The 14,890-nt window shown below is 46.8% G+C and overlaps 1 protein-coding gene across 2 annotated transcripts in view; it reads right to left on the bottom strand.

Moving 5' to 3' along the window:
- LOC119373682 (phospholipase A1) overlaps positions 1 to 14,890 on the bottom strand; it is a 42,802-nt gene that overhangs the window by 11,502 nt on the left and 16,410 nt on the right. Inside the window, exon 6 of one of the 2 annotated variants that reach the window (XM_037643744.1) lies at positions 2,950 to 3,141. In XM_037643744.1, the coding sequence (XP_037499672.1) occupies positions 2,950 to 3,141 (192 nt within the window). The remainder of the gene's footprint in view (positions 1 to 2,949; positions 3,142 to 14,890) is intronic. The other variant, XM_049420370.1, reaches the window with a different exon arrangement.

Genomic DNA, 14,890 nt, shown 5'->3' with positions numbered 1-14,890 from the left:
CGTTTCTAGAACTACTTCAGTTTAAAAATCACAGCATATCCACGTGGTGAATGATGATGAGTGGGGCGAAGCGAACTCGCGCTGCAGCACGGCGATGGCATTGGCGCGAGCGTGGTCCTTCTTGATGGAAGATATTGTGACTAGATTGTTTGAGAACCACAATCTGTTGCACACACCGCAACTATGGCCGAAATTGTTATCAAGGAAGTCCCGCTGGAAGCGCGCGTCGGCGCCTTCGGGCAGAGCCCGCCCTGATGCGTTTTGCAGCCACTTCACGTGCTCGCACAGCCTCGGGCTCTGCCTGCCGGTACGCGCGCTTTCTCGCCGCTTCACGGTCCACATTTTGAAGATCCGATTCGCGCCGCAGCCGTGCAGCTTCGGCCTCGCGGGCTCGAACGGCGGGGTCTTCGCGCCGCAGCCATGCAGCTTGTCGAGCAGCTTCGGCCTCACGGGCTCGAACGGCGGGGTCTTCTCGCCGCAGCCCTGCAGCTTGTCGAGCAGCTTCGGTTTCGCGGGCTCGAACGGCGGAATCTGCTTCGCGGTGTCGACGTGCAGCTTCGGCCTCGCGGGCTCTCACCACGGGATTCTGTCTGCGAACGCGCGCTGCCGCCGCCTTCCGTGCCCTCCGTTCCGCATCCTTGTCTTCCATCTGGCGACTCCGAGCTAAAGAGAAAGCGTGCCAAGAGGGAACCTCATGGCGCGTTACTTCTGAAATGTTTTCTTCGGGTGTCGATGAAAACACGAGACGTAGTAAAGAAGAAAGAACGCCACACAGGCGAACACGCAAACGAGAGTGTCACTCGTCAACGTCGTATTCTTCTACTACTGCATACCAGAACGCGCGCAGTAAAAGAAGAAAGAATGCCACACGGGCGAACACGCACGAGAGTCTCACTCGTCAACGTCGTCTTCTTCTTCTACTGCATACCAGAACGCGCGCTTCTCACGAGCTAGAGGTGGCTACTACAACGCTACAAACAAATGGAGGATGGACAGACCCACGGCATAAGGAGCTTCGCCCCTAAAACTCGGCTCTGTTGCGCGGCTCCGCCGCAAGCGGAGGCGCGAGTGGCGCAGTAGTCGCGTCAGGCTTCAGCGAGGTGCGCCGGTGCGGCCGCTGCTACGGCTGCTACCGTATCGGCGCGCCGGATCAGATGCGTCACTGCGTTGTATTGATGAACACATAGTCCGGATTTTGCAATAAGCAGCAAAAAAGATTACTCGTGATTACACAAAGCCGACATGTTTTGTGCCGGGCTGCGCAGCGGCAATAGGACAAACAAGTGACCGCGGCACTCTTGGGCTCGCGGCCTTTGGGTCATCAGTCGAGCGCCATAACACTAGATCACCATGGCGGGGCCTTATCGTAACAGCTGTCTATAGCAAGTAACTGGGTTCTTCTAGCACAACATGGAGGGGTCACGGCCAAACGCTTATGGGTACTTTATAAATGTTGGCGACAGCTTAGTGACTACATTATGCCCAAAGCACTAAAGAAATTAGGCCCGCTGAAAAATGCGCTGTATTACTAGTGCGCGCTGCATAATTACATTACTGATATATACATTGCTTATTCATGATGCGCTTCTGGATGCCATATAGACTGTGCGTGATAGCAACATTGAATCAGTGCAGAGGAGGGCTGTTCGTTTCATTTGTCAGGGCGATGTCGGGATTTTCCGACCGCGTCCGTACTGAATTCTTCGAAATTATCTCTCCGGAAGGGATGCAGGTACCTTGATGCTTTTGCAATCATTTGTTCACTCATCTTGCCTAGGATCGGATTTTGATTTCACCTCGAATGGCAGTACTCTTCCTGCTGGGCATTATCGCAGCCCTGACATAAAGCCTTTCTCTGCGCACACTAGCATCTCAATGCACACTTATTTCCCAAGAGTCAATTTAACCGGCTCTGTTCGGAAAATGGCGCTGTCAGTTTCCGTGGAAGCACAGCTGTCACAAGATTACTGTCCTTTTCCTGTTCTGCTAGCTCTTGGTTGTTCCTTGTATACACGCGTATGCACACCACTCCTGAAATAGCACTGAGGGGGGTTTTCGTATATGAAAATAAATAAATGAAGGCTTCTTGCGTGTTCGGAAGGTGTCGAGAGAACCGAAACTAGCCATGTGAGAGCGTGGAGCCTCGTCTACCGCGGACCTTCCTCGCCGCGTTTCTCTCCCTGATTGCTGTGTGTCGCTACCGTCTACAGACACTACAATGACAAAACAAGCAATGGAGGTATATCGGACAGCAGAGGGTGAAATATACAGCGAAACGTTTTATGGCAACTCAAGGAGGAATTTTACCGTCGTTGTGGCCATAGCGGGACGTCTGAGAACACGAAACTATAGAAAGAAATTTTTTAATGGAGACGATTTTTGCCAATTGCGTTGAGTAATTTTCTTAATATAGTCATTATCTTAATGGTGAGAGAGATGCCGTTTATTAGAAAGCGTTACAAATTCCTTTCGCTTATGTACTAGTCCATTTGGCCTCGATTTGGTGTCCAAGTTTCTGTGATTCAAAGCAAGTCGGTTGACTTGCCAGTGCTCTTCGTGGCTTCTTCATAAATGACAAATTTGCTGCGTATTCTACGTGTTTCCTGACGCTTGAGACTATAAAAGTTTTGTTTTTCCGGGGTCTTAAGTCCTGTTACGGATATAAGTTTGCTGCAGATATCTGCAAATGCGGATGTGCTGTCCAGGTGCTTTATCACGGCCTAGTGTGAATAACCGCATTACACAACACAGAGAGCTAGAAGAACAACGCGAGCGCTATAGTACCGATTGGTCAATATCTCAATTTCTCTCCTGAGTACAGCGTTATTCAATGCTCGATGCCCCCTGTCTGCACCCTTTGCACTGTGTGATTTGTCACGTGGTTTCAGTAATGTTTATTTTTTCAATCAAACTGTAAGGATGTTGCCTTGCAGGCAATATCGCACTCACGCATTACGCAGCCAGGTTGCTCCTTCCCACCGTTTGGGTAAAAATCAACGTCCCCGATAGGTGTGTCTATGCCCAAGTGGCCCTTAAAGAAGTCGCCATTACCGCTGGTGTGGATGACGTCGACGAAACGGGCGTCCTCCTTGCTGACGCACATTCTCGTACCAGCAAATAGCGGACCAGCAGGGTCCAGTGCTGCGGCGAGGCAATAGCGTTCAGACGTAATAATTGTTGGGGTTTACCGTCCCAAAACCACGATATGATTATGAGGGACGCCGTAGTGGAGGGCTGCGGACATTTCGACCACCTTAACGGGCACCTAAATCTAAGTACGTGGGCCTCCAGCATTTTCGCCTGCCTCGAAAATGCGGCCGCCACGGCCAGGCTTCGATCCCGCGACCTTCTAGTCAGCGGCAGAGCACCATAACCACTACACCATCATGGAGGATTTCGGACAGCACGGTAGCATGGGTAACAAAAGAGCGCCAGTACACACACACACACACACACACACACACACACCACACACACACACACACACACACACACACACACACACACACACACACACACACACACACACACACACACACACACACTGCGCTGCTCTGAGTGACACACACACACACACACTCACACACACACACCACACACACACTCTCTCTCTCTCTCTCTCTCTCTCTGCTCATGCGCTGTTGCACTGATTATCAAACATAGGCTCCCATGGCGAACTGTATCAGGGAGATGAACACGTTCACTACATGAACGTGTTCATCACATATCTGAGCACCGACGCGATGTATCGCATTAGCGCATGCGCTGCTCTGAGTGATCAGTGCTACAGACAGAGCTCGGCCAGAAATCTCGGGTGTTGTCCATGTTGATATGAGCGAACACGTGCCATCGCTAAATATCTATCGTACGATTTTCATGTCTTTTCTACCTGACAGTGTGAGCAAATTTTATAAAGACTCGCAAATTAGTGTAGGCCCCGCTGTCCAGCTCTGGGTGCTTATGCCGGATACGCTGAAACTATTTACTGATAGAAATGCTGGAGACGCGGTGCACTCTTTGAGCACGTTCAAAGCATATATACTTACGCAATTATGCATGTACTCAACCGAAATTGTGCTCAGGGAAAACTGAAAAATTTCGCGGGGGTTAAACCGCCCCGGGAATAATTTTTCACTTTTGCTTGTGTGGAGATATACGCACAAATACAAACGCGCGCATGAACGCACATAAAGCATGGTTGAACCCTCCCTCGAAAAAAATTTCTGGCTACGCCCCTGTTCGCCTAATAAAGATTTTAGGCTTTACCAGTGTCACAGGCACATTCTTCACCGTCATAACCTCGTAACAATATACAAAACTAGCTTCATGAGGTTGTATACTAAAGGTCGTGTTAACTTTTTCAGCAGGTCGGGGTGGTTATAGCAGAATGACCCGCCACCGTGGTCTAGTGGTTATGATGCTCCACTGCTGACCCGAAGGTCGTGGGATCGAATCCCGGCCTCGGCCGCATTTCATTGAAGGCGAAATGCTAGAGGCCCGTGCTAAGATTTAGGTACACGTTAAAGAACACCACCAGATGGTCAGAATTTTTGGAGCGCTCCTTTGCGGCGTCTCATAATATATCATGGTTTTGGGACGTAAAACCCCAACAATTATTACTTTTATGAAGTGGAATGTACGATCAAAATTACAACGTACGCTTAAGCACCACAGCGCTAGTCTTATCGGTGATGCGCCAGATGGTTTGGCCAGTCGTGCGCTTGAAGTTGCGAGCGAAGAAACCGGCGACGTGTGCCCCGAGGCTGAATCCAATGACGTGCACCTGGTCAGGTCCGAGCGTGGTTGGGTGCCGCTTTATGAGCCGTTGTAGTAGCAGAAACATCTCGCGACCGACGAGCGCAGTGTTGGCCACCGCCTTGAGGTAATCCATCCCCCTCGCTCCAATACCCCAGTCGACGATGATGACGTTACAGTCCGCCTGCAGTCAGGTTAACGTGGTCTGAGCTTCACAAAGGCTTGGATAGTTCTTTTACCGAGTCTAGATCAGGAGTTTCAAACACACGGCCCGCGGAGCTTTCTCTAGCGGTCCGGCACGCACATGAGAGTCTTCGTCCTACATATTTAAAAAATATATTCTCAATAAGTATGTTCATGGGCCTTCATCCCGCAATGGACACCTGCCCGCACCAGAAAGAGACTTGTCGGGCAAGGCGGACTGACGGGTTTTCTCCTGGAATGACTTTGGATCAAGAGGTGATTTGTAGTGGTCCAAGGCCTCTTATTCCGAAATACCGGATTTGGTATACCGACCCCCTCCCCCCTCTCTGCTTCGGGAGAAATAGAAGAGAGAACGCGACGAGAGGAGAAGAACACCCTGTACCGATATGGTCCTCGGATCTTGACGCCGGATCCCCTTCAGAAATGACCCATATATGAGATATGGGAGAGGCCTTTCAAATGGCAACGTTAGCTGAACATTTCGTTCAACGTCCCCCCCTCCACCCCGCCCCCTTCAATTTTTTTCCCTGTCACGGCCGTTGCGGGACTAAAGCCGCTAAGCTAAGGCGTGTTTGGTACCCCTGGTCCAGATCCATCGAAACAATATTTGGTAGTCGGCTTGAAGAATGTACTTGTTCCAGCCACACATATTCCCACTCTTCGCCGGAGCCCGTATTCACGAAAACGTCTTACGCTAAGAATATTCCTAAGAGAATATTTCAACCAATGATAATGCGGGACATATCATCAGCAACGCCTACTGACCAATGGGGAAACGCACTTAGGAAAGAGAAGTTTTGTGAATACTGTGAATACAGCCCCTGTTTGTTCTTCGCTAGCGCGCGTCAGCCCAAGGTGATGCGAACAGATTCTTGAACAAAATGAACGGTCATGCTGGTTACGTGCCAGTTTTGCTAAAGCGGCTGCAGCTGAAATGTTCCTTTCAGCTGCGGCCGCTTCTACGTAGGACAGACGGGCCGCTGCATTAACCAGAGATTATTGGAAGAGATCGCTAACCGGAGGCTCACCTTCCAATCTATCTTTACATTGTCGCGAGTGTAAATGTACGCCAAAATTCGATGAATGCGCAGTGTTGTACTGGCATAGAAATGAAGAAACAAGCCTGATGATGGAGGCATGGCATATCGAGAATAGTGGTAGCGTATGCGTGAGCAATCCATCAATCGACTTGCATAAAGATGAAATCAAATGCCTTAACAGTTATCTTCCACGTAGACCCCCACGCGTGCCGGATTGATAGGTTCGCCTATTGCATGGGCATGCGCAGATAAGTTTTCCTGCCTTCTTTCTTTTCCGCCGTTGTGCGTTTCTTCAGTTGTTAGTCGGCGTTTGTGGTGTCCTGACTTTTTTCTTGTGTCCGTGTTTGCACGCCCTGTCTTTTTAGAATGGTTACGAACTAGCTCAGCTCTCTCTTATTCTAGACTACTTGTGTTTTTCATATTGCAATTAATAATTATATCTGGGGTTTAACGTCCCAAAACCACGATATGATTATGAGAGACGCCGTAGTGAAGGGCTCCGGAAATTTCGACCACCTGGGGTTCTTTAACGTGCACCTAAATCTAAGTACACGGGCCTCAAACATTTTCGCTTCCATCGAAAATGCAGCCGCCGCGGCCGGGATTCGATCCCGCGACCTTCGGGTCAGCAGTCGAGCGCCATAACCACTAGACCACCATGGCGGGTTCATATTGCAATTGCGAAGTGTGTGTCCTTATATATGCGTTTCAGCGAAAGGTGCTTAGCTACGTAGGGAAGGTACGCAGGACAAAGCGATTTGTTATACGACCGTTAGTCAACAGCCCCTTTTTATGAAAAAAAAAAAACGAATGTCGGCGAAACGTTGGTTAGACCATTTCGACGTACCTCACTCAAGAGGGCGTTCTTGATGTCGTGGATCCAAATATCTGCGCCACTCTGCGTGTAACCGTGAACCAGAAATATCAGCGGCTTCTTCTTTTGGAACTGGGATTCGCCCCGTAGCTTGCGACCCGCGCAGTACTGCAGTTCCACGAAGATGCCGCGGTTCTGGCGCGAGAAAAGCTTGAACGTGGTCTTGGCCGAGGCAGGGTTGGCGGGGAAAGCTGCCGGGTGCATGAGCGTGTCGTCCAAGATGTTGAAGCAACCCACGCACTCGTAGCATTTTTCCGTTGTATTGGCAGGCTGCGAGAAAACAGCAGAGTGAACCAATGTATTTTTGCACGTAGAAGGCTCACGTTCATTTTTGTATGCCTTCAGCATGCATGGTCAAAACAAATGGAAAGTTTGAAGACTGCAAGTTTTGTGACAGCGTGACTAAAAATCCAGGCTAAAATCGACAGCGTGTACGCATAGGAGTAGCAAGTGCTTCGTCGTCTAGTAGATCGGATAGGCATTTTAGTGTCTGCCGTTGAAGCCTAATAGAACTTGAGATCTATCATGAGTGAGTTGGCCCAGCACTTGGAGATATCCCACTTTCAAGTTACTACGACGATACTGCTACACATCGTCTTCCCTGTAGGACCGATTCCATTCCGCCCGTACTGGTTCAGACTGCGATGTTGCTACTAAAGATAAATGGCTGAGCGCAAGGAGGAGTCTCTCAAGCCTGACTCAAGATGGGTCATTTCCGTGGCTTTATTTCAATAAAAAGTTGATGCTCCACAACAAGGACCTATTCAGGCTAACTCGCCTTAAAGGAAAAGAAAAGGGTTTCAAGTTCGTGTGGATAAAGAACGGCAAAATTTTTGCTAAGAAATGTGAAGGCTCATGCCTCATCCGTGTAGAGGGAAAGTCCGATTTAGATATAAATTGCTGAAATGACAGACACCAACTCGCTTACTTGTAACAGTTCTAGAAGCTTCGAAGTTTTTCAATAATTAAAATGGGGATTCTTTTCGTGCCACACACGTTAACATCCGCAACCTTCGAAAAAAAAAAATTGGGACGAATTTTGTGTGATCACGTCATCAATAAAGCTTGCTAGGGTTGAGGTTTGGGCAAGTTGGTTCATTGTGCAAAGAAGGGAAAACAGTGCTGAATTTTAGACGAGCACGAAGGAAGACAGACGACGACAGGCGCTGACTTACAACTCAGTAAGTCAGCACCTGTCGTCGTCTGTTGATACGTTGCCGAAACGTTGGCGTGAAGGTTACTTATCTGGCCGTCTTACCACTTCATGCATTAACCACATAAATATCCGAGCACGAACGTTAACGTTGCAATCTGCTGTCGTGGAAATTAAACTTGCCGATAATTATTTTGTTTGCTACTCGCTAACTCGGAAAATTGCACACCCGCCCCAACAGTGACCTCCAGTAAAAAAGGAGTTTCCATCTGCGATGAAAAGTCTTTCTATAGGCTAGTATCAAAATACGTTCAGCGAAGCTTCAACTTGCGCACCACTTGTGCACTATTGCGCACCACTTGTCCTATCCCCCTATTTTTCATTAGTCCTTCATGCATTTTGATCAGCGCAACATCAGAATCAAAATACGACTGGAAATGTTTCTTTAAAAATGCTGCTCCAGCCGACATCTATGACAGCCTTATGACAACTTTGACAACTTAAGAAGGCGGCCGCACGCATTCTACTCGTCAAACAGTGTAACAGGAAAAATAAATGGATGACATAAGAAACCCTGGCTGCTAAAAAAAAAGAGCTTCTTTGGACTCTAACTAAACGTCATCCAGGTTCCGAAGCATTGCGGCGCAAATTCAAAGCGCGAAACAGAGCGAATGGGATGATTCGCTGCGCAAAGCGAAAGCATTTACGGGATGAATTTAAGTTTGCTCGGGCAGACTACAGGAAAACACGCTTCTTAATAAACAATCTTAAAGGTGTTAATAAACGTGGTAATCAAGCATGCGATTTCAGTTCTTTTGGCGTTGATGATAGCTACCCGTCGCTAATTATTTTAATACTGTATTATCCCGAGTGTCGAGTAACCTATCGCCACTCCCACCAATATGCGCTTTACAAAATCGTGCATTAGAGTCTGCTAATTTACCTTTGCTTACTGAAGACAAACTTAAATCTCTTATCCTTAGCCTAAAGCGCTACAAATCACCAGGTATTGATGACATTCATGTAAATGATCTGTGGGCCATTTTTTTATGTTATCAAAGGTGTTTTGCTGTCGTTATATAACAACATATTTCCACTGGTAAAATTCCTGTGAATATGAAAACTGCTTTTTTTTCAGAATCGCTTTTTTTCTGTAATAAAAATATTTTGTTTCTCTTTTCTTGAGATGTAGCTCCCCACACAAGACTACAATAGTTTATGTGAGAAGAAAATAACGCACTAAAGACTAAAAGGTTGGTTTTGAATGGAAGCATCTGTCGAAATTTAGAAAGCATACCGCACGTCTTTGCTATATTTCTGGTTACTTTATTAACGTGTTGGTTCCATTTGAGATTTTTGTTAAAATTTAATCTTAACGACGAAATTTCTTTGACAACCTGCATTTTTTTCGGGCCCTAGGTGTATATCCAAACTACGACAGACAGCTTTCAGAACCGGTGCAAACCACACAGCTTTGGATTTTGTTGTGTTTATCATTAAAGAATTTACAGCTCTCACATATGAAAAATTTTGCATTTTTTGCCTTGATAGATTTTGTCTCACTTCTTCGTTGATGTTCGATTTTCCGAATATTTTTATTATTTCTGTAGTGAAGAGGTGACGACGACGAAGTAAACGGGCAAGCAAGCCCCAGTGTCAATGGCCATGGAACAGGAGATCACACTTGCCTGGACTTTGGCTGCTAGACGACCAGTGGCCTTCGATGCTCCAGCCTTGACGTTTCTTGACGTTTCATGTTCTCCGCGCGTCACTAAATCACGTCGCAGTTCCCTTTTTGTTTTCTTTTTGTATATATCGCTCAGAAATATTCGAGATCTCGAACTCCGATTAAAGTTGACAACTCATTGGTGTTGTCGATTTATTCGCTATAACGCTCCAGCCAACTAGCCTCCTGATCCTGATTAGCTGTAATGGCGGATCGACTCCCCGTAAAAGCGTCCCTGGTACAAATCTCGGACCAGGACGGATTTTTTGTCACATAAGAAACTTTCGGTTGGAGCAGGACACCGAACAAGGTAGTGGGTAAATGTAAAAACATCTTTACCTGAAAAAAAATAACAAAAAAACCCGACGTTTCGGCTCCCACTCGTGCCTTTCTTCAGGGGTGACTGGGGGGCACCAAAAGGCAGTCTTTTCTTTAGGCCGACACGTTACCTGGTTCGCCTGGATGTGCCACGATTCCACGAGAAACAGCTTATGGTGGTTGCCCTCGAAGTCGACCGCGCAGGAGTTGTCAAATGCGAGCGGACAGCTTTTCTCTTTCAGGTGACATGGTTGTGTGAACGTAAGCCACTCACCTTATAATCTGGGTCCAGCGGGGCAGCCTTTGATACAATGGCGCCGACGTAGCATAAAGCAGCCACCAGCCGATGCGCTGTGTGGATCGAGGAATGAAGGTAATCACGTTATTAAGGCGAAAGCCTTATATGTCTCACGAGTCATGAAATTTTCGAGAAGTGATGAGGCCTTGTTGGCGGCGGCGTCAACACGAATGATGAAAAAAAAAAAAGGCTAGTAAAGGTTGGTCAAAAGTCATGTGACAAACAAGTGAACGTATGTGTGCCGTCGGCTTATCAAAGCTCGTAAAAAGAAGGATCTCCATGGCCTGCAAGTTGGTTTTGAATTGCAGGTTGAGCGCCTTATGGCATGGAATTACGTTCCTTTGCTGGTTTCCAGTGTGTCCGAGTCCTGACTGCAGAAGCTTAACCTGTATAGTACCGATGTAATGGTTAGCGTTCCATACGAGCGAATGTTATCCTTCTCTTCCTTGCCTTTATAGATTAAGTTCATTCTACTTTTTCGTCAAGTGTCCGGTATTTGCCTGTCATGTAAGCATTTTCCGCGGCTTTCAACAGTGCTTATTTAGTGTTATGTTCTAGTTCGTTGGTGAGGCTGACGGGAAGCCCATCTAAACCCGCGGCACTGCGCTTTGGATTTTTTCCTTCAGCCTTCTTCCAGTTGAAATTCTCGAGTACTAGTTCTTCCTCGGTTGCGCTCTCCTTCATACTTTTACTCACCGGGGAAATCCCTTGGACGATCTTTTTAAACGTATCGGCTGTTACCTTTCGGATGTAACCTAGCGCTTCCTTCCGTTTGACTTCCTCCTTCATATACAATATGTTGTTGCATTGTGAGAGACTTCCTACCTAGCGCTTTTATGTGGCTCCAAAATACCATAAGCGCGGCTTTCTTGTCTTCGTGGATCTCTGTCACCTAGCGTTCACTTTCACCTTTAATTTTTGCTTTGGCCAATGTCGGTGCAATTTATCTTTTTCTCTAAATATATTTCCCATATTTTGTTGATTTCTTTCTGCGGCCGCTTCTCCTGTACCTGCTAATGTCTTGTTAATGTACCTGCTAATGTACCTGCTAATGTCCTGTACCTGTCCTGTCGTGCCGGGTTTCGGCACCAAAATTTAGATGCTAAGACATTAGCAGGTGCAGCGAAACTGAGCCAGGAGCCATCGTGTCGCCATGATAGAACGTGTTCTCTACTTCTTCCTCTTTTCTGCCTTTCCTGGCTGGCTGCGTTTATTTGTACTTCATCTTTTCTACATCTTTTTTTTGCCTGTCTCTGCTCCCGTGATGCTTCTCGATCGCTTCCCAGATTTCCTCGTTCCGCCAACTTTCTGGCTTTTTCTTTCCTTTCCGACACCTGTCGTTATAAGGAGAAACTGCTTGCTGATGAGGATAAATGTTCTTGGTCTATAAGACCATCCCCATATTTGGCATGAACAGGGCGTATACTTTGTGTTCGCTGAGACACAAGGAATGTTCACGCAGCACTTCTCTGGCTACTGCTGCCTGTCTGACGTGACCCGGGAGCGCAATCTGCACCTCCGGTCAGAGCTAGCGAGTTGGGCCTCCCATTGCTCGAAAGTATTAGGTAGATTGTACTGGCCTGAAAAGGCATCTAAAGTTGGTGGTCGGTTTAGGCATCCCCACGAAATGTGACATAGAGATGGCGAGCCGCCACACCCTGGACTTGGGGGCCCCACCCATCGAGCTCATGACCCCTTATCCCAACCCTTATGAATGAAGTTGTACGACTACTACTACGACTCACGCAGCGCTTTACACACACATATATCCACAGGCACCGCCAAGTAAGAGAGTGTTGGGTGGGGGGAATTCGTAGCACTGCCTACCAACGACACCTACTGATCTCGATATGCTGATCATTGCCAATATTTTCATTAATTAACAGCACTACGTCAGAAACAGGAGCTCTTTCTCGTCCTTGACTGCATGCTGAGCTGCGGCACAATAACAGATTGTGCCGCAGTGACGTATGCTGAATGACGTATGCTCTCAATACCGTATGCTGACGTATGCTCTCAATGACGTATGCTGAATGTCACGCACTCATGAAGTTCAGCAGCGAGTGCTACCATTGTTGGGCACTTTGCAATTTCGGTATAAAATATTCTTCTTGTTAGGGCTTAGGCCGGTCGCATCTGTGGCGTAAGTGGAGCTACAGGCCATTTAACCATCGACACGTTGTGTACTTTGTTCATTTCAGCAAAGTCGTACGCGAGGCGATAGCTTAAGCACTGTGCCTAGCATGCATATCCAATACCTGCTACATCTCAAAGCTCTTGGCAATTATGGGATATGGCGGTAGCACACAACTCTATGCAGCAGGGAGCACTACCGAATTTTCATTCAGACCGCGAATATGTCTTCGGCAGACTGGGCGAAAGCATGCACTCACCTAGCGCACAGTGCCGTTGCGCCATGATAACACTTCACCTTTGAGCACTAGCTGAGCCTGCAAAATAGGTGCAAGAAACACCGAAAATTCACTCTTAGTGCTGGGGAGAAGGCAATAATCACAGGTCGGCAAACTCACTCATGAGGACTCACTCAGACTGAGATCGAGCCGTGAGTCTGAGTCTGAGTGAGTCCGGGTTAGTAATATTTTGGTGAGCTTGAATCCTAGTAAGTGCGGCCGAGGAAAAATTTTGATGAGTCTGAGTCCGAGTGCGCCTTATGTCCAAAATATATTTCATGAGTGAACCTGAGTAAGCTCCACATTTCTTGCCGACCTATGGTCCTATCTACTCAACTTCAGCACTACTGTCAGCCTTATGTCAGCTCACGTTTATACTCACATTGTTCAACGCACTAGAGTTTATACGACAGCTCAATCTTTTATTCATCAGAGGCGTGAGTTACGGAGGTGAAGGGGAGGTGTACCTTGTCCTCCCCCCAGCAAACTGTTTCACGGGAAGTTCTTGACAAAAATTATCGTGTGAGTAATGCCTTTCAATAAAAATGTCCTTACCCGGGATTGCAACTACTCATAACTCAAACTTGAAGGTACGAGATGAAAAGGCACCAAGTTGAGCACCGATAATGCAAGATATTGGTGTTAGAGAGCCTTGACAGCTTGGTCGAAAAAGCTAATTATACGCTAAATAACTCATGAGTCGACTCACTCAAACTCAGATCGAGCCCTTAGTCTGAGTGAGTCCGAGTTATTCATATTTTGGTGAGTTTGAGTCCGAGTGAGTCCGGTTGAGAAAAATTTTGGTGAGTATGAGTCCGAGTGAGCCCTAACGGCTAAATATATTCCGTGAGTTAGTATGAGTGAGCTTCACACTTTTTGCCGACCTATGGCAATAATATCCTACGAATAACAGGTGAAGCTGACTGTACGACATGGTTCTATTAATGCTTTGCCGTTGTGCACTGCCAGCTATGTAATGTGAGAAACCGCTTGTAGGGGGTCACAACGCAGGCTTCAGAGGCATACATTCAAATGAAAAATCCTTGAAATTTGGCAAAGTGCTCTAACCGTTAACTGAGGAATTTTACATGCCGGCATGACTTACGCAGCACTCGTTCCATCTTTATCTGAATACCAGGCATTGTGCCAAGAAACGAGGACTCACTGCGACTATGTAGCACGGGCGCTAAGGGCATCTCAAGCTGTCGTATTGCAGTCTTCATCTTAGCCTCCACCAATGTTCGCAGCATTGGAATAAATAAATAAATAAACAAATAAACAAATAAATAAATAAATAAATAAATAAATAAATAAATAAATAAATAAATAAATAAATAAATAAATAAATAAATAAATAGCAGCACTGTGGGCTGTCAAACATATCAGATGAGGGAGCGGGGCTGTTTAAGCTCTAGGTTAGGCGCCGGATCGTGTGCAGAAATTTGCCGAGCTCTGACGTCTCTGCGCGCTGCCTAGCGACCATCTGGCACCTCTTCGCCTAACAACGCGTTGGAGGAAGGACATATCAGAAAAGCATACACTTAAAGGTACCTATAAGCTGACTGCCTAAGTGTCGTACAATAGCGTTAATATCATTCGGCAAACGCAAAAAGCCTGTACACATGGCGGATAGATTGCATGTCCTGTCCACAACGTGCGCTTCTCACATGTCACAATACGCTTGCCGCGTGGACAAAGATGCAATAAGAAAAGGTTTTGTTTCTTAGAAAGCTGAATCGACGTTAACAGAATAGAAGAAACACCTTTTGTCGGTGTGCTTACTTCAAAAAACACGCCGAGCCTGCATTTCAGTTGAAATGTGCATAACCTCCAAAAGCCGATATTCATGAGTAGATGTTCGATTTCTGTTTCGATTCGACACGTATTTGAGTACGCGCACTTTTTTGCACTTCTTGTTGCTTTAGGCGTGTATGCTCTACCCAATACAGGGGATCGACGAGCAAGTTGGCAACTGCTCCAAAATTCTAGACTAAAAGCTAAACAGTTCAGACTGCTTAAGATAAGCGTTTTTCGAGCGGATTGTATGTGATGTAATGATAGCGATAATAAAGGAAAAATCAGTAATCACTTGTTTACCAGAGCTTAGACTT

The sequence above is a fragment of the Rhipicephalus sanguineus genome, chromosome 11 (assembly GCF_013339695.2).
Source record: "Rhipicephalus sanguineus isolate Rsan-2018 chromosome 11, BIME_Rsan_1.4, whole genome shotgun sequence".
Lineage (NCBI taxonomy): Eukaryota > Metazoa > Arthropoda > Arachnida > Ixodida > Ixodidae > Rhipicephalus > Rhipicephalus sanguineus.
The sequence above is the reverse complement of the archived record's forward strand: the minus strand, read 5'-3'. Positions and strand labels throughout refer to the sequence as shown.